The sequence below is a fragment of the Necator americanus genome, chromosome V (assembly GCF_031761385.1).
Source record: "Necator americanus strain Aroian chromosome V, whole genome shotgun sequence".
NCBI lineage: Eukaryota > Metazoa > Nematoda > Chromadorea > Rhabditida > Ancylostomatidae > Necator > Necator americanus.
Genome location: NC_087375.1, coordinates 19,888,562 through 19,908,812, shown reverse-complemented (window position 1 = coordinate 19,908,812; position 20,251 = coordinate 19,888,562). Strand labels below are relative to the sequence as shown.

At 39.4% G+C, this 20,251-nt stretch overlaps 3 protein-coding genes across 4 annotated transcripts; 2 read left to right on the top strand and 1 right to left on the bottom strand.

Moving 5' to 3' along the window:
- Positions 1 to 277: 277 nt before the first annotated feature.
- Positions 278 to 8,243, bottom strand: RB195_014482 (uncharacterized protein; the record flags this gene model as incomplete). Of its 2 annotated transcripts, XM_064204781.1 has the most annotated exons (18): positions 278 to 322; positions 1,231 to 1,240; positions 1,281 to 1,348; positions 1,805 to 1,931; positions 2,079 to 2,236; positions 2,306 to 2,377; positions 2,433 to 2,555; positions 3,046 to 3,147; positions 3,254 to 3,362; positions 4,440 to 4,499; positions 4,562 to 4,692; positions 4,752 to 4,844; positions 4,948 to 5,061; positions 5,790 to 5,870; positions 6,974 to 7,077; positions 7,234 to 7,304; positions 7,393 to 7,487; positions 8,172 to 8,243. In XM_064204781.1, the coding sequence occupies 18 exons, from the start codon at positions 8,241 to 8,243 to the stop codon at positions 278 to 280; spliced, it is 1,635 nt and encodes a 544-aa protein (XP_064060661.1). The 2 variants fall into 2 exon arrangements, with proteins under 2 accessions (XP_064060661.1, XP_064060662.1); XM_064204780.1 differs by lacking the exon at positions 278 to 322 and having other exon boundaries at positions 1,232 to 1,348.
- Positions 8,244 to 9,871: 1,628 nt separating this feature from the next.
- Positions 9,872 to 14,352, top strand: RB195_014481 (uncharacterized protein; the record flags this gene model as incomplete). Its single annotated transcript, XM_064204779.1, has 5 exons — positions 9,872 to 10,042; positions 10,099 to 10,248; positions 10,569 to 10,694; positions 13,991 to 14,132; positions 14,261 to 14,352. The coding sequence occupies 5 exons, from the start codon at positions 9,872 to 9,874 to the stop codon at positions 14,350 to 14,352; spliced, it is 681 nt and encodes a 226-aa protein (XP_064060660.1).
- Positions 14,353 to 14,613: 261 nt separating this feature from the next.
- RB195_014480 (uncharacterized protein) lies at positions 14,614 to 18,748 on the top strand (the record flags this gene model as incomplete). The annotated part of the gene is made up of 12 exons (XM_064204778.1): positions 14,614 to 14,733; positions 14,793 to 14,897; positions 16,095 to 16,183; positions 16,641 to 16,681; positions 16,801 to 16,895; positions 16,955 to 17,119; positions 17,182 to 17,274; positions 17,361 to 17,459; positions 17,521 to 17,650; positions 17,705 to 17,838; positions 18,458 to 18,560; positions 18,609 to 18,748. 12 exons carry the CDS (start codon positions 14,614 to 14,616, stop codon positions 18,746 to 18,748), a joined length of 1,314 nt encoding a protein of 437 aa, XP_064060659.1.
- Positions 18,749 to 20,251: the final 1,503 nt, after the last annotated feature.

Sequence of the window (20,251 nt, the reverse complement as noted above, 5' to 3'; positions counted from 1 at the left end):
CATCGGTCATAAATTATGTGAAAAAAGGAAGCGCGAAGCGGCCATATAGAGACTGACATGACATGAAAACATTACCAGGAAGTGAGAGTCAAAAATTTGACGAAAAAAAGAAAGTTAAAACTCATGTGCAAAACAATTACGTTGATCTGTAAATCTACTACAAACGACGGCAACAAGAAGAAATTTTACGCAAGCGGAGCCTTGCTAACGCAAACTATACGAATAACAGGCGACAGTACAAGATAGTAGCGAAAATCCGAACTGGTGAGCCAAATAATCACAAAACAGCCGAGACAAGTGCAACTTGTTGAAGCATTCTAGTCTGAAATTGCAATTTTCAGCACTTGTTACAAAATTCACTCAGAAAGTGGTTTAGATCAAATATATTTTTAGAAATACGAGGGAAATGCTTCCAACAACACTAAGTTCACTGAGTATTAATATTCCGAACGAAGATTCCTAAAAGAGGTCATTAACAAAATAAGTATAATAAGAGCACAAAAATGAAAAAAAAAATGTAGAAAACAGCGAGGAAGAATAGTTTATGATGTGTCATAACCACACAACAACCTTTTTCACACACTGGTACAGCTCACGATTTTGGTTGTTATTCAGCGACTCTGTGTATCATTCAAGAACAAAAACATGAACAAAAAATTCACGGTTTTTCTCTAGAGATGTGCCACCCCACGAGTTGCTTTACAAACGACGATTGCCGTTAAATCATCAACGAACCTCCTTTAAGCAGCATCTTATTTGAGCATATGGAGTACAGGCTCTTTATTCATCCAATGCAAAATTCTATGTGAAATGTAAATCATCCGCAAAATTTAGGCGGTAACGAAGAGCTATTATTATGCTAAACATTGGTTATCCTGAGTATCGCTTGTTATTCACTGAAGAAAAAATTATGGTTCTCAAGAGACAACCACTGTACTGTGAAATTTCTGCTATGATGAGAATGTTCCGTCCAGAAAAGCGTTTACAACGGTCTCAGTGTATACTGCAACGGTCGCAGTATTGGGTCAAATGAATCGCGACCGTTAGAAATTTACTTTTGCAATACAGTAAGTCTCATTGCAGAGCACCCAAATTACAGACACTTAGTCATATACATGATGCATTGCCTACACCAGATTACGCAAAGAAAAGTCAGAAAGGAAATCACTTGGGAAAAAAATCGAGTACTTCTTTGAGTTCGAACATCAAAGAAAAACCTGAAACCATTACCTCACTGTTTCTTGCCGGAGGGGCTCGTGCCACCGATGCTACCACCCGACATTTTCTTTCCGCTTGCAGGAGATTTTTCGCCTTCCTTAGCTGTAGTGGTGGTCACGATCGGTTTTGGCTAAAATAACAATTTCAGTTGAATGATTCTACGTCACTTTTTCAAATGTAATGGATAAAGTGCACGGCGTTGTTCAGTGCGCACCGCGTCCACTTCAATTCAGAATCGATTGATTTTTACGAATATGCAGCTAGCCTGCACAGTGACTTGCGGAGGCTATATGTGTCAAGTCAGTGTAATTAATCTTTCCAGACTAGTTTGGTTCCAATTTATCGACCCCGAAGGAATAAAAAGCTTCGCCTACACCATGTCGGTTTCGAACTATCCACACATCGTGCAGTTCTCTTATCGACTGCACTACATTCACCTTCATTCAAAGGTAACGATTTCCATTAACTGAAGGCCTGGTTCAGCGAGAAAACAAACTACTTTCAAATGCCACTATGGTATTCGAGCATGCTTTCTTCTACTAGTAAACATGCAAATATCAAGCGACGTATTACTCGTTAAACTAACCTGAATAAACTGAGTCAGTGGAGTGTTCGGAAATATGCGTGGAGGATTGTTAGCATCAGGCGGATTTAGTTCCAATTGTTCTAACCTTTTCCATAAATCTTCCCTATCCTTCTCTCGTTTGCGCTCTCTGAAATAAAATCTGGTATCACGACCCGGAATTGGCAATTGCGGCTCAGCCAGTTGAATAAGTTTAAGTACGTTAAGCCATGCACAAAACGTTTCGAAAATAAAAGTATATGGATTCACACAGATCGTGATAGAAACAGAAGCATACTTTTGGCGCTCCATTTTGTAAGTGCTGGTGAGCTCATCGAAGAGTTTTCCATTCATTTCCATAAATGTTTTGAGAACATTGTACACCAAGGCTACAATGGTCTGGTTCCAGTGCTCCTTGGAAATCCGGTACAACGCAGGGAACATGATTGGCATCACCTAATGATTTTGCTTCGATTAAAATTACAAGCTATCAACTAAAGCTGAAGCGCAAACAAGGCAACTAACCTGTGCACTTGTGTCCTCTATCAATGAAAGAATATACTCGTTGTTCCAGAAATATAGAGCTCGTTCAGCAACCTATAGAAAGCCGTATAATAATCATGACAGAAGGTGCGACTGCAAAACAACCCACCTGAAAGTGCGGACTGCTTACGCACTTTGCAAGTTGTCGGAAGAGAGGGTCAATAATCTTCTTGAACTGTTCGGGCTCAATTATATCCAATATTTCTTCCACTTCCCCAAGGAACATGACTTCCTTGAATAAGGCCGGTATCAAAAAGAAAATTCAAGAACTACCTTTTTACTAACATAACAAATATTTGAGTTTTTTCTTTTTTTGAAAAAAAGAGCGAATTTTTCCCGAGAACACTCGGACTCGGATTCTTCACTAAATCGAAACATTAGAAGACCGCAAGGACAAGACTGCTGAAGCCTTCGAAATATATCTATGGTTAACAAACCGTTACTTCGGGTACTATCTACGAGAGCAGCGACCACATTAATTCTTCTTTCCAGTTACTATTTAATTACAAGCACCTGTAGACATGTTGTTATATTTATTTTACTTAATGCTAAAAGGCTTGCGTCTCAAAGGATGTTGAAGTTGTAAGTAGGATATTCAAACAAAAAATGAAAGGACATTTCGCACTGCTATTCAAATGATTCTATTCCTTTAACTCCATGTTAGAATCTGTATTTTCTTTGTTTTTGGATCCTCCCACTGAAAAGACAGAAGGATCACAAACCTTGCTGCTGCAAGTCCTCGGCCAAAACTTCAGTAGTGCGTCAAAAACTTGGGGTGTGAGGCTAGAATCCTTCTCAATAAACTGTACAACACAGTATGCAAGCTAAAAAATGGTCTTATTCAAAATAAGAAAACAAGAGATTGAAACAAAAAAAAACTAAGACAACGTAACAATAAAGTTTTAGAAATATAATAAATTTTCCAAATACCTGTGCATGGTACAAGGAGAGACATTTAGGTTTGTGCAGTGGTAATAGAACTTTCACAAGAAAAACCTTGTGTTCTTGCTTCAGCGGCAGCGCGAATCCATTGATTATACTGAAAAGTACTGTTGAGAAGTACTTACTTTTAATGATTCGATAGATAATTAGGTAAGCAAAAAGTCAATGTAATACTTTAGTAGGATATTTTATTAAGAGTAGGATTTACCAGTGCCTTGCCAGTGTGATCACGAAAACTACCAGTACCTAACATCCCGCCCTACAACAGACTATTAAAGGTGCAATCGGAAGAGATCTGACATCACACGGGGCAAAGCAGACCTGACACCAGCCTTAAGACAACAACTTTCCTCCTGATGCCTTCTCAAGATTCCGGTGATCTGATTGCATTGACCTATCCACAGAGGAAGAAACAGGCTTTCTGTCCTCTTTTTTTATATCCTTTATTTCTCTAACATCATATGTAACAACAAAATCAAAATGATCGTGAAAGAGAGATTGAGAGCATCATTTTTTCGGAGAAAATGACTAGTTTTGTATGACCTTCATTTGTAGTTGAAAGTATTCGTATTCAGATGCAAGTCCATAACAGCATATAGACTTAACTAACTGTAGGACAGAAGTGTTGGGTCTAACGCCGAGAAAATTCAACTTAAAAGCATCACGCAACTAATCTGGCGTGATACAGGTTTCAGCCAGGTAATGCCTACACGCGGTCGTAGATTGTGGCGAAGAGGGTGATTCTGTTCATGTCTCCCTGTATAAGTGTAAACGGACGACCAGGGAACGTTGTTTCATACGACGGCTTTTGTTGCAATACGCTTCCGCTGCGCCTTACCCAGCCTGCAATTCGTCCGAATGGGTTTTCGACGAATCGCGGGCGGGAGAACGCAAGGGTGGCGAATTGACTAGACACTGATACAGGGAGAGATGAACGGAATCACCCTCTTCCCCACAATCTACAACCATGTATAGGCATTACCCGGTTGAAACCCGTTCCACCCGAGATTCGTGGAGTGACGCCTTTAAATTCATGGTGGAATTTATTTTTCGGTGAGCTATCTGCATTACCCTTCTAGAATCAAACGTAAACGTTCAAACTACCCCAAATCTAAGAAACTTTAGTTGTGGATGCTTCTTTAAGCCTTAATAATAAAGTTAGTCTGAAACACACCTTCCGAGAATTTCGAGCAGTTCACCTACTCCATTGAAAGAATCCGTTTCATACACAAAGCTGAAAATATCATCATGGCGCCCTATTGCTAATGCACAATGCTGAGTAACAGTGTTACTTACGACAAGAACATGTTATTGATTTGTTTGCGAATAAATGCACGTAGACCAAGGAATTTTCCATAGATGCGGTGTAATACGGTCTTCAGAAAATCACGCTCTCGTGGATCCTCAGAGTCAAACAGATCTAGGAGCTGAAAATAGGCAATAGTATACGATCATAACAGCGCTATTGAAAACTATCTAATCCTACATTAAGTACGAAACGTTGGTCGATGTATTTCTTTCCGATAGATGCTTGGAAGTCGGGCGATTCCAAAAACCGAAGAAAAAGTTCATAAACAAGCTGTAATAGAATTTTTCAGAAATCATTGAAATAGGAGCATTAATATACGAATATTTGAAACAGAAAAGTATTGACAGTAAATGAACAGATCATAGGGTAGTACCTGTAAATGCGGCCAGGAAACTTCCAAGGTCGGTTCATCTTCTTCAGGATCAAATTCTGAGTTGTCTGATGGAGGCAAGACACGAAATATGTTCTTTGAAACCATTTTGATCACCTATATATGACGAAACATGAATAAAGGAAGAAAGTTTGAAATTCGATACCACGAACACCAATATCCTTTGATACCATGACATAGATTTAAAATGTTTCTAAATGGCGTTCAGGTCCGACTCCTCAGTAGAGTGTACTAACATAGCAGTAACAAAACTTTTCTTTCTCTGATATATTACAATGGTCGCAGATGTGGAACAAAACCTAATCTAAAAGGATGAAAAGGAGTGAGGTTTACAAAGCCAATGTTGCTTTGGTTTTTGCATTCGCCAGAAAAAGATGAAAGAGGAAGTATTTCAAAGTATTATCGATATGTAGTAGAAGACTCAATGCGTTCTTAAGTTGTGTTGCAGAAAAGTCATGTCATCATACGTGACCGGAATGATTACCACGATAAAATCGATGACGGCGCCAAAAAAAGTGTAGTTTTTACACTTAAACTATGCACGTTTTTTATATAATAAGCTAAACGGACATGCGCCAGGACACATATAAAAGAGTACTACTAACACCTGAACATCAGCCTATTCACGAAACGGATTTCACTCTGTTGGAGCGGGGTTATTTGCGTTTACTGTTTCACTATGACTATCTTAACAATTCAAATCACCTCCACAAGTACCTGACAAGAAATTTGTGAATGGTTTTTTGTTCGGAAAATGACAATTAGTGTCGCTGTCACAGAAAAAGAAAAACTAGAAAAAAACAAGGATTAAAAAAGAGGTTCACCTCTGGATAAATAGATTCCACAATGGCTCCTTTAGTAGTGGTTATGTGGTCGATTAGTTCATTGAGAGCGGCTCGTTTAATCTAGAATGACGAATGCAACGTTCTGCCAATATGTAATAAATTACAATCAATTTTTCCGTATCTCCAAAATGTAGCTGTGCAAGGGAATTCATCTTGAGATTGCATTATCTCAAAATCGAGCAACAACTAGTTACATACTTAAAGGACCACCTTGTTATGGGTCTAACAAAATGAAACAGTAGCATACTTGTCAGTAAAAGCGAACGTAAGTTCCACGAAGAAAAATAGCAGGTACTTTCGGCGTTCAACATAGCTTTTTATGTTTAACATGTGCAGTTTTACTCAGCAGTTTTCCAACGATAGATAAACTCCAGAGTATATAGTTTGCGTTATACCTTATACCGGTGGAGATAGCGGTCCTCGATGCTATCCGAGGGCAACCGCTTACGCGACTGCACCGTTCTTCATGTCGTTTCGACTCTACTATACTTGGTTCCAATTCACTTCTTCCGGACAGCAAAGATATTTATGCCAAGAAAAAAACTGCGGAAGGGATTGCACTTATGTAAATAGAAAATTGTGAAACAGCAAAAAAAAAATCTCGTAAAAAAATATTTGGGACATTTGGCAGCTCATGCACCAAAGGTGCTGCTCTTTACGATTGAATGTGCAATTTGATTGCAAACTTCCCCATTCTTCCCCAAAATATTTTCTTTTGTGTTGTGCAACCCTATAACCTATAAAAAAAGCTCTTTAAAATTTTTATGTGAGTTTTTTAGCACGACTAACCGTTCCTTGGTTAAAACAACAAAGTTCTGTTCTTTGATAAGGCAATATTCACTTACAACATACCGGTTTGTCGACGAACCCCATCTGGCCAAAGATTAGGAGGATTTGAAAGGCGTGCACTAGTTACAATAGGGAGGAGCCGAACCCTCCTCAGATGAAAGGGGTCTAGCTCATGGGGCGCAGCTCAAATGATGAGGACTCCTTCACCAACCGTCCAAAAAAGAAAGGGTGTCTTTGCCAGCCGTCCAAACATGAAGGGTTCCCTTCGCCGACCGTCGAAAAGTAAAGGGGGTTCTAGCACCTGCTAAGCTACGTAGGCTTCGACTATCACGTGTATGCGTGCACAACATAAATCTATCGCAATCACAACCAACCTCCTTGCTTTTAAGTTGTGCAACCGGATCATAGAAGTCAAATATTTTTTGACATTGAACAAGTTTCTGCAGAACAAGCGCAGATTGTTCGTTTGCAGGAGTATCTGGAATAAAAACCCATAACGATACTTAACAACAAAAATCAAATGAAACGTGATCGTTATATATATATATATATATATATATATATATATATATATATGTATATATATATATATATATATATATATATATATACAGGAGCATTTAAAAATCAAAACCTTTAATTAGGGGGAGCTGGACCAATTCAGGCTCATTTTCTGCGTGATAGCGACTGCTATTAACAATCCTCCTGCAAAATATGCAATTGAAGAGCGAGAAGGATTGACTCAAGTAGGTGAAAAGAATAAAATGAAGCATAATGAAACAAAAAGGTGCACCTTCTCCTGCTAGTGCCCCGTTTGCTAAATGGATCAATTTTGTCAACAAATTGATTAGCGGTAGCCGAAAGTTGTTGACCTCCAGTTGCAGGCCCCTTAATTGTCGCAGTTTAACGGAGGAAGGTTTTATTAGATGAATTCAAGTTAGAAGCATGACAGAGTACATCAGATGCTGCGAAATGTTCGCTATAACAAAAATTGTTGGGTTTCTTTTTAAATTTTGAAGAATCTCTAAATTGAAACGATTTACAAAAAAAAGCGGCAACAGTACTTCTTTTCATAGATCTTATATTATATATGGCGGACGTGAAGAAAATAACCACAATCAATCAATCTGTCAGCAATTAGTGAAAGCAAACATATAATAGCACAGAGCATCTATGGGAATGGTTTTACTCGAAATTAAAAGTATCGAGCAAAAATTTCACGGTAAATTCCCTCTTCACTTCCAAAACGTTATCAAAATAACTAGAAACTACACTGAGATCCCTTTTTATTATCCTGATATGTGAGTGTTGAATTTACTAGTTAAGAAATGTAATAGCTCTAATAGAGTATATTCAACATGAAAATATTGATAGAAATCGAAGCAAAGCTAGTTCGGAGAAGAAAACTTGAAACAAGAAGTGAAAGATGCGCAGTTAGTTTTGAAGTTTTTCTTCAATGATCATGAAGTTTTCTCTAGTTAATTCCTAGTTCCTTTTTGTATGGAATTAAACGTGAAAGCGAACACAGCAAAATAAACGTACAAATCAGAAGATACAAAAAGGAGAGAATACCTGCGTCTTTGGTCCTGGAACCTGGTGAGGTGCCCCTCCCATTAGACTATGATGACCGCTTCCGGCTGACATCAGCAGAGGTTGAAGAAAAACGCCAAGAAGCGAAAAGTATACTGGTGTTTGAGGAGATGGCGCGACGGCTCAACTCGACGCCTCACCGCTTCAATATCGTGTTCAGTTCAACATATTCAAAGAATGAACATTTCATAAACGAAAGCAAGGAAGAATTTAGCTGATTCGAACAAATTCGCTGTTATTGCTTAGCTAAATGCACAGAATCTAACATCACTTCGAGCAAAAAGGGATTATGCAAATCAATTTTTCGACGAGTGTTCATTATGTATTGTATGTTGTGGTCAATACGACATGAAAAACGTAATGTTGAAGTAGGTGATCTTAAACATGGGAACATTTGCTCTTCATGTTTACGATCACGTTCGAAAATTCCCGAAGTATATAAATGCGAGGAACAAGGCAAATATTCTGCGACAACCTTGCACGCAAAACGTATAAATAAACTACTGCATTTGCATCGCAACCACAACCTGATAAAAACGAACAACTATCGATTTTTACAATGCGCACTGCGAATTAACCGCATGAGATCACTGCTGTAAGCCCTTAGGGTCCGGTTCGTTATGAGAGTGTAATCCGAAATCAATTATATCGAGGTGTTTTGGTTCAACAGTGAAAATACAAAAAAAAAACAACGGATTTCAAAGCAAAAGAACGCAATGCAAAGAAAACTACGCTAAAAAAAGCAAAGAAAGATGATTAGTGTTAGATGCTGTGAGGTATCTTGAAAAGAAAAGTGAAGAATTCATAGCTGCGAGAGAAGGTTGTCACCAAGAACATTATGGTGTAAGAAAAATTACAATAAGCTCGAACATGCACGCGATCCATGCACTCGTGGAGGAAATCGTGCTGGAAATCAAAAGCTTAAAATGCGCCTTCTAAGTTCTAAAAGTTTAGAACGCGCACTTCTCAACTATGAACACGCAAAATGAAAATCGGCAGAAATTTAGGGTACATGTTAGTTAATCTTACGAAGTATTGGAGACTTTTGACCAACCATTTAAAGCAGTAGCAGTGGTGCAAAAAGAGTTGCGTAACAATACACCAGTTCATCATAGTATAGAGGATACACCACAAAAAAAGTCGACTCGCGTTAAAATGTGGGTACTAGTCACTTCAAAACTCCCGCAGTGACCCCTTTCTACCAGACTAACACTACGAAAAATTCGAAAAAAAAAACGAAGTCGTAGAGCGCCATCCTCATGGTCTATGAAGAATTTGTGAACTGCATCAGCGGTGGTAAAGACCGGGCCAATTTAATTAGAATATCGTGCTCCGTTTGCAGTATTTTGTGCGTCTCTGCGCGATCAACACCCTGCGCTTCTTCCAAATTCATGGTGTTTTCGAACCCTGCTTCTCTTCTACCCGCCTACGCTGTCGTTACGATTCGAGTGCCGACCCTATGAAATCGCGCCGACTGTGAAGGGTGTCGATTTCTCTTTGTAGGAGTTCTTTCCTCGTTTTCATGTGTGTTTATCATTTAACTGCGTGTTTAGCTAATAAATGTGGGATTATTACTTGGTAGGGGTCAATGTCAGTTGTTTCTCGGTGTTTGTTTCTCACAATGAACGTTTGTTGTATCTTGCTGCGAATTCAAGTTCATTCAAATTTTTTCTGTTCCGTAGATGACGACTGCTCATCGACCAACATTCCACCCTGCCCGTGGAGGCACCGGTAGGACTGAAGGAGATCTTTCTAAGTTGTCCCAACAGTACTCCTCCAAAGACATGCCATCGCATACAAAGTTAAAATATCGACAGACAGGTCAGGGGACAGAAGAGGAGCTCAGGAGAAGGGTGATTTCGGTAACTTGATCAGTTTGGAATATGTTTTATGTATTCTGGTTTGTTAGGATTTGCGACGTGAACTTGAAGACAAGGAAAAGCTTGCATCTCGTGAAAGGCGTAACCGTGATTCCACTGCATCAGGTTCAGGTAACAAGAGAGCGAGGCTTGAGGAGATATCACATGGAGGGGTTGATGCTGACGAACCACTTGATGAGGTATGAATTAGAACTTCTGAGACTTTGGTTTCATTGCGAGGTTTGTTGCAACATATTCTGTTTCGGATCTGTAAACTTGTATCATCACGATAAATCAGCGATCCACACTGTGAACTAGATGAGCTGTTTGCTGCTCCCCTTCCGCGAGACTTTCGCAAGAGTCCCACTTTATCCTTTACATGTACTTTATTTTAAATGGGGAAAAGTAATACTCTCTGTATACATGGTCTGGAACTGTGTTATTCATTCCCGATCACTTTGGAACAGGACTTTGAAGTAACTCTAGCTTTTTCTTTGGAAATTTTACTTTTCAATTGCAGCCTGATTCCTCCGATGACGATTCTGATGAGGATGACACAGCAGCATTGATGGCTGAACTTGAGCGAATTAAGAAAGAACGGGCTATGGAGAAGGCTGCGAAGGAGGAAGAGGAGAGAAAGCGGGAGGTATATTGCATATCACTGATGATTACTCTGCATTTCTTATAGTGCTAGATACTATTTGTCCTAGTGCAGTTATTTATGATTCTAACCCTGTTAGAGGATATGAAGTTCCTGAAACTAAGTCCCTCCAAATTCCTTTCTTTGCCCTCTCAATCTGAAACCAACAAACTTTCCAGAACGTGAATAGTTAAATAAGTCACAGTTGGGTTATGACGCTAGTGGAAATGACGGACATCATGATTAGATGTTTTCACAATAGCCAAACAACAATGACACTTACTGTTATTTCCAACTAAAAAAAGGCTAGTGATCTTCTATTATGGATCCTTGCACTTGCACTGAGCGGCAAGGTCGTGATTAGTTCAGAAAAACTTTTTGGCAGGCACTTCGTTCAACAAGAATAAGCTGTCGGCTTACGTCAAAAAAGCAGCAAGAAGAGCACCTATTAGTAGTTGCTAGTCTAGTATCTTGCGACCTCATCTCATTGTTGCGCGTACAAAGAAGTCAATACACTATACTTCATTTACTACTCACTACTTCACTACAGTTTTAGACAGTTATGCGGGCGGCGCCGCCCGCGCGGGTCTGCACTTGACAGCTATTGAGCGCACTGCTGTGAGCAGTCGATAACCGCCAAAACCGCAGAGCCGCCAAACCGCGCAGCCGTGCGGTCTTGAACTCTGCGGGCAGCCTAAACTTAAATCGGTCATTTGAACAACTATTCTTTTTGCGCTCAAAGGTATAGTAGGGTCAGAACGAAAAGAAGCACGGTGTAGTTGCGTAAGCCGTTGCGTTCGAACCGGTGCCGTCTAGCGTAACGGTTACGATGGTGGTGGAGCCTTTCCTGACTCCACCCACTGATGCAGTTCTCGATGATCCCATCTGGATTCCAACTGCTGCCTCCGTCACTTCGATCGCAGACGCTTATGCAACTTCACAGTGCTTCATTTCGTTTTAACCCTACTATATTTCGGTGTATCTTCAATCGCAACTCTACTAATGCTATAGGGGTTTCTTCTTTGAAGACCAGCAAAACTGCATTCACTCTTCTCCTTCATCACGGTATCGTTTCTGCTTACATATCACAGTAATTACAAGTACATCTAAGTCATACTTATCTTAGTGTATTATGTTGATTGACCTTAATCTTTAATTTCCTTGTTACCACACACAGTCGGTGGCGAATGTATTCGACCAGTTGAACGTCGACGCTGTCGCAATTCACGCTCTTTCTCCGCTTGGCACCGATCTCGTCTTTCCCCTGCTCTGCTCAGTTGGGGTCACCCGCTTAAAGGTAGCATACTACCAATATGACGTGGTGAGAGAATTTACGGAAAAAGCTAGAGATAGGGTTGTAGATTACGGAATGCAGAGTGGTTCCATATATCCCTAATCATTGTAAAAAACGGTTTGGAACACCCTTTTTTACGCTGCTAATTCAGTTGCAGCGCGTCGCATCCAATTGCGAAGATCACTGATGTCTTCTCACCGTTCTGTTCAAGTGGAACCAATGAATAGACCGCTGAGGGGATCAGAGCATGTACATAGAAGAGTGTACTAATGTACCTCACAGGAACGTTAGAAAGCGGTTTTTACGCTGTTTTTTCACGATAACAAAGGAGGGATGGGCTGAACCACTGCAATATACAACTGTCTCTCCAGCTTTTTCTGCGAATTCTCTCACAGCGTCACAGTCACAGATTCTTGTATGTTGCCCTTAATCAAGCTTACTCGCAATTATGTGTATGTGAGGCTTAGTGCTCATATCTTTTTTGTGTTGCTGAATAATAATGAATAATAATATAATGAAACAAGAAAAATTGAAGAAAATTAATGTCTTAAACAAATTCTGTATGATAAAAACAACCAGACATCCGCACTGCAACCGTGCTGAGAAGCTCAAAGGTGGAATTTGCAAACAGCTGAATGGCAGGATTTATCGGTAAAAGACCTAAGAAATTGGAATAGAAATAGTGAAAGCTTTTCATATCCGTCTTCAAAAAGAGTCCACTTTTGCCAGAGGCGTTTTTGGCGCTGCGCTTTTTTTTCTCTATGGACAACAGGGCAGAAGTACCAATGCAAACCCTGCTGACAGCCTTACAGGTCCTGTAGCTATTTAGTGTTTGATATGACCATAAAATTGGGTGTATCTTATTCTGTTCGGTTGTGACTGCACGATCGATGGTTCAAGACCATCCTAGAGCCAAGCAAGCTCTTGATCTCTTCGTAGTTGATAAATTGCCGACAGATTTGTCGGGGATGATAAAAACATAAACGAGTTCGTGCATCTCAAGACTTTTATAACCACAAAGTCAAATTTCTTTCATAGCATAGGAATATTTTATGGTTTCAATGATCTTTTACTCCTATAGTGTTATAAAGCTTCCTGAAAACTTCCTGACCCTGATGAAGTTTGTTTTGCCGTTTGAGTTTGAAAGTCATTCTAGAACTATGTCAGTATACTTATTTGAACATATTTGAACTTATTAGATAACGCAGTACTCATTTTTGTTGCATTTCACTTCAGTTATTAGTTATATTTGAGTGAAATTTTGGATCATTCTGACGAAAACAGTATGTATGGTAATACATACTGTTTCATAAGGCATAAGTACTCGAGGTTTAGACAGCTTTTAATCCTTGATCTTATCAACCGTTTGATTGGAAAACAGCTCACAACATCATAATGTTTTACAGAAAACAGCGAATAACAAAGACTATCTCTATGTTCGCTACTCCCTCCAGATACTCAGATATAGTGTTGCGTCTATATCCTATGCCAAGAAAGGTAGTCTGCATGCATGAGGACACACGAAATTCAGCTTTGCTGTGAAATTTAACATTTATCGAAAGTCTTTTAGTTTTTAAAGAGGGACAAATCTCCATTAACATCTGACCTAAAGTCGTCAGAAAATTCTAGCGTCTTTGGAAGGAAAATAGCCTTTCTGCATGTTTTTCCTTCTCTAATGCTTGGTGATCACTTCACACCAATATGTGGACGTAGCCCAGTAAGGTTGCCGAAAGAGTGGAGCACGCTCCAGTGTCGAGAGTTGTGAATTATGCGTAGCATTTCAGTCGAGTGCTTAGAATCGTGCATCAGCAATATTTTGGAATATGTTTGGATTTAAGTTCTAGTTCTTGCTTTGTAATTTTCATACGATATCAACTAGTAACGCTATAAGAACGAGCACTAGGAGTGAGTTTGTTATTTCAGATGATGTCAGATTTATGTCACACTGATAATGCCGATAGAATGATTAAAAAGCTCGTCCTTCCTCTACTGACATATTTTCTTGCAGGAAAAAATTCGTATGGATAATATATTGGCCGGAAATCCTCTGTTAAACTTATCGGAACCTGGATCTTCATCATCAAATGGGGGCGAATTTAAAGTAAAGCGACGATGGGACGATGACGTAGTTTTTAAGAATTGTGCCAAAGGTGATTATTCTGCTTTTATTCTTTGTCAGTGTTTGGTATTTCAGACAAGATTAATGCATGGGTTTCTGATCGTTGTAGGTACGATTTATATAAGTACAATATAAATCGTTGATTTTTTCCATTTTCAGGTATCGACGAAAGAAAGAAAGAGGCTTCGTTTATTAATGACGCAATCCGTTCCGAATTTCATAGGAAGTTTATGGATAAATATATCAAGTAGTATGTCTATCTTAAAGCGTTGTAGTTCTGTCTCACATCTATCTACTGTTTCACGCTGAGTTGTTGTGTGAGAATTAATGTATTCAACTTCCTCATGTATATGAAAAAAGTTTGTTTTCATTCAATTGTCATTGCTATTTGTGTTGCTTACTTTTCTTAAAGAGTTTATCTCGGGCAATATTTATCGTTTCATTGACTTTCACCATTTTTCGCTTTATGTCTTGCAGTAGATTCTTTCTTAGCTAGAGTTTTCGATTGGAAAATGAATGGTGCGAAAGCCGCTGCTGCGAAGGGGAGTGAAGGAGTGACAACACGTATGGATGATGTGAAGATAAATGAACGTGTTGTTGTTTGGCGCGTTGTGAACGGCGAGAAAAGAAGGGTTGGTTTTGTTCCTCACGTTTTTATGGTTCAGTACTGGTTTCCATTCTGTGTTCTTAGGTGCTTGCAACTTTGTTGAAGAAAAGAGTGCGTGGACCTAAATCTGAAGCGGACGATGTAAGTGAAAAGAAGACAGAGCTTGACGCGAACATCCCCGCTGGCGAGGTTATTCTATAGTTCCAGTTCTTAATTGTTAGCAGTTGTGTTCTCACATATTGTTCTCAATCCCAGGAGCTAGCTCGGATTACTGGGATTAAAACTAACTATGAAGGGTTCCGGCAAAGCGAATAGTTGTCGAATGAATGGGGGATCTGCCCAGAGTTTTTCCCAGTCTTCGAGTTTTTTCCTGTGCAAAGGATTTCTGGTCATCTTAGATGTACTTTAAACGTGTTGAATGATGAAAAGTAGTTCACTGAATGAGGCCATTTAGCATCGGAAGTGTTTCCTGGTAAATGTGAAGTTGTATATTTATGCGCTCTACGGATATAATGTTCTCTACTGTACACGAGGGTATTCAATTTTTGCGTAGTAAGATGATGAATGACGGCTTCGTGTAACATTGTGATTTCTTTCATAGTACCCACAGATACGCACACTTATTTTTCGATTACATTCTGCTTTTGTATCCATTTAAGTGTTCTCATCCAGTTTTGTCGAAGCTAGGTTAACCTACCAGTCAAAGTAAGTAAACTGCAAAAACGTTGTGAAGAGGTCACTCAACACTGCTCTAAGTGATCTGTACTTTTGTACGTTAAGATAATTCATGGAGCACAAAAACCTTTCTTAACTATCAAATGGCTTGCCTATTTGAGAAGGCTATACTTCATCGCAGGAAATGAACAGCCGAATAAGTCGGTTCCCTAAGACCTAAGCATTAGTTTTTGAGGATACATGACATGTACGACAAAACTACTAAGAAAAAGAAAGATAGAGCTGGAACTGTTAATGCCTTAACTTTATCCAACTCTCAAGACAGGCTTCCTGAAACTGAAGAGCTAGATTATAGGAGACAGTGCTTTCAGGGACAAAAAAAAAACCAAAATAGCCTGAAAGAAGCCATCTGTTCAACCTGCGTTTGACGATTAAGAATCATTTCTATGCTCCAAGAATGATATTTACCCTCGAAAGTACAGTTCGATTAGAGCAGTGTTGTCTGCCTTCTCCCTCCCAACTACCCTTTCACCGTAATAAACGTAAACCACCAGATAATAATAATAATCTGCCGTGTAAATCTCTAGGGCGCGGTAATAAGCGAGATTGCTGTCGTTAATAAACTATCACAGTTGCTATGTATCATTATCATTGTCATTTGTTAACCTTCTCATTTCTATGCGTTTAACATGTTGTTGTTTCTTTCTTTAGGTTAACAATGTCGTCAGTGAAAGTCTGGAATATTTCGTGCATTTTGATGGTCAGGATCGCCGACTTGATCAGTGGATTAGTGGTGACCAGTTAGTTAATTTCCTGTCTTATGAGTATGAGCAACTTCGGCATTAGTTTCTTCGCGCTATACTTGTCTGTTTTTTGTTTTGAAGTGACTTCGGGCAGTTTCATTATTTACGGAAATGTTGACTTTTTCGGAACGAATACAGTTGTTTGTATTTGTATTCGCGCCAGTTTGCCTGTCAGTTTCTCTATTTATCTATACAGCGCTTGGAAAGACGTTCTGCCTGGTAGTGACGAATCAACAGCTAGTGTTGAAAAGCGAACAATATTCTGAGTCAAATGCCAACGCTATTTTTATTTTGGTTAACACAAGTAGAATTTCTTCAAGAGTGGTGATCATTAAAACAGTTGTGGCGTCGACTCCGAAAAAGGTGGGAATATCTGGCACATGGGTTGAAAAGTCTCCTCTAGTGACAAATTTTTTGCACTTTAGTTCCTCTTTTAAAACCTGTATCATTGCAGATTTATTGAAATGGCCCCGAAACATTCTGCTGGAGAATTAGGTAACCTTAGTTATTTTAAAGTCGTTTCGTTTTGTCTGTATCTGTTTGTACTAATCATGAATCAAAATCATGAATAAAATGAATAATACTGTACACCTTTTTAATATTCTATTCCCCAGGTGGGGGTGATACTCGTTTAACAAGAAAAAGACGAAAAAATGACGAAGAGTTGATCTCACTTGATGACCCTGGAAGAGTTGATCAGCATCGAAAGGTAACACTTTCATCATGTGTGTATAGTGTTTGTTGATTTCTTTTGTGTACTATCTTTAGGCGCCGCCAGAGAAAAACATTGAATGGGTTGTTTTCGGAAGCTACGAAATACAGTGCTGGTACTATTCTCCTTATCGACTGAAGAAAAAAGCCGTTGAAAAATTATATGTATGCGAAAATTGCCTTCTCTACACAGATGATGTACGCATGTACAAATGTCACCTGGTAGGCTACTCATGAAAATAAATGAGTCTTTCTTTCTTTCTTGTCATTGTTAAATGTTGAAGGCAGTTGACTGCAAAAGAACGAATCCTCCAGGAGAACTGATATATGAGGAAGGCGATGTTCAAATATACGAGGTCTTCGGTGCTTTGCAGAAGGTTTGCATCTTTTTTTGAAATCTCTTTGCCTGAGTTGAATTAAGGAATTAAATTTATGTGGAATTTATTTTATCCGCAATGTTCAGTTCTACTGCCAACGACTTTGCCTTCTCGCAAAGCTGTTTATTGATCATAAGACGCTTTGTTTCGATGTAGAGAACTTCATCTTCTATTTGCTTTGTGAGGTGAGCTTTTACTTTCATGTTTGTTTTCCACTGAACAGGTTTGCAAGTGCGCTTTTTGTAGACAGATAAGGAAGGAACCCATATTGCTGCAATGTTCTCGAAAGAAATGCACTCCTCCAACAATCTGGCATGCATCATGACGTTGCCATGTTATCAAAGAAAAGGCTACGGAAATCTTCTGATACAGCTTAGTATGTTTGTGCTTTAATGCTGAGTTTGAAAGATCACACTACTTAATATCCAAGGTTATGAAATGTCGAAAAGGGCGAAATACCCTGGAACTCCCGAGCGTCCTTTTTCTGACCTTGGTGAGATATCATACAAGAAGTACTGGTTATTCGTGTTGCTGGAGTTTTTCGATTCGGCTGTGATGCGGAAGGTTGGTAGTCTAGTATTAGTTAGCCTCTGCGACATTTTTATCTACGGTGACTCTAATTCTGAACGGTCTATTACGGTTTATAAAGACAAAGGTTCTGAGTTTCTGGGCAGTATTTAAAAAAAGAAGAGACGGAACGTAAGCACTATTCAGCATATAGTGCAGGTGGCCTGCATATTGATATTGATATGTCACTGAATATATTCAAGTTCAAAGGCATCACCCCACGAATCTGGAGATATGGGTTTTCGATGGATAAAGAGTATAGGGGTCGCAGATTGCAGAAACGGGTGCGATAACGCTCATTTCTCCATTCTTAATTGCCGTTAACAACCGCCCGGAAGATGCGGCTTGTGCACAAGGGCGGCGCGCTCCAATAGAACTCGTAGAAAACAGCGTCCCAGAACGCTTGAACGTCATCCCACCTGTTTCTGCAATCTACGACCCCGTATAGTCTTCAACCATCAGAAACATAACATCAGAAACATAACACACCAGATTCGTGTGGTGACGCCTTTAAATACCTTCAGTCGTATTTTCTTCTACATGTGAATTTTTAATGCTGACCTCTAACAATGTGATATTATCACTTGCAAGACATTCAGATTGCTGAACGGTTCAGGTTGAAGACGTCACTGTTGATGATCTTGAAGCATTTGTTGGAATCAACAAGGACGATATCAAAGATACAATGGAACCAATCGGGCTACTCTCTCATCTTAAGGGTAACCTTTTCATATTTATTCATTGCTATTCGTATAGTGAGCATTAAGGGGGGACATACATTGTGCATAATCCAAAGTTGGACCAAGAGAATGGTGTAGAACGACCCAACCCTCCACTTAGACGTCTCGATCCTAAATGTCTTATTTGGAATGCGAAAAGTTTCGACAGGCCAAAACGTCGGAACTAAGCTTCCGCTTGCTACAACTCTTAGCCCAAGTGAACAATACTGGATCGATTGTTGGATGACTCAATAGCTAATCCAGTGTTAGCACTTGTGATCGAACGAGTTCATGCACCATTTGAATTAGATCTCGCAGTGTATAACTGCCATGATTCATTTATTTTTTCAGCCATCCATGTTAGTAACTGCTATAGATCATTTGAATCTTTTGTCTACGTTTATCATTAAAAAGTCCTCCTAAGAGTCCTGCAATCCTCTTAAATTTTTTTTTAAAAAGAAAACTACCCTCAGTCCCGAGTATTTGTCTTACGGTCGTTTTATTTAATGTTGGCGAGATTTGGTCCTAATCTAATATGATGCATCAGATCGCATTGGTCTTTTCGTTGAATGCTTTTACTTCCTTTCATCGTGATTAGATTTTGTTTCGAAGATATTATGATGCGGGTATTGTGTTTCTGTTATCTTACAATAAATGCTCCCTTGTGACCCGAGTGTGTGTGTTATTTTTTTGCTCACTCTTTCAAATAAATGATTTTCATGAAGAATATGTATGTATATATATATATATTTATTTATTTATTTATTTACATATATATAGTAGGATGTTTTATTATATTCTACAGTAATTCCACACAAAGGTATAGATATAAAAGAAGAAGGAAAATAAAAATGCATGACACACAATATCGTATTGTTGCTCACACTTCAGCCACTTGTAGTATAGTAGGTATAGCGTTGCTCTCTTGACCAGTACTCCAACTAAACATGGATGCTGAGGACACGACTAGCGCAGCACTTCTAGAAATTTGCAGGACCTCTCAACAATTCTTTATCATCGCCGGTTCGAAGCTTTCCACCACTTTGACTCCGCAGTTTTTACCACGCTGGCTGGGGTGTGTATTACCACAACTGTAGAATTATCTCATTGGTCGCAATCATTCACAAAAAACCACGATAGGAAAACGCCACATTTTCCATGTAACAGCGCACGCAATATTGCACCATAAATCGAAGGAAATGTAGTCGGATCAAAACGACATGAAGTACGGATAGTTGCGCAAGCGGCTGCGCTCGAAGCGAAGCGGTAGATCGTAGCGGTTGGGATCGTGTAAGGATCTTCGCTACCGCCACTTACCTCTGCAGTTCGCCACGGTCCCACCTCGATTCCAACCGCTGTCTCCACCACACCGCTTCCAAGCGCGGCCGCGTACGCAACGGTCCGTGTTTCATGTCGTTTTGACCCAACTATAGTTACTTAATGTGCTGCTGTTTTCCGTAAAAATGTTTGTCTTTACGAGTATGCAATAACGCCGATTTCTGCGTGATTCTGTTTGCACAGTAGAGGCCGCATTTGACACCATTTGCGTCAATTGATTGGTTCACATTATGCAGTTTTTCTTTCTTTTTTATGACATCTGTCTCCACATTTATACGTGATCATGTTCTCGCTTTCTCACAGAGTGCACTTTTTTCTATGTGAGAAAAAATCTTTTCCTTTTTCACCTCACT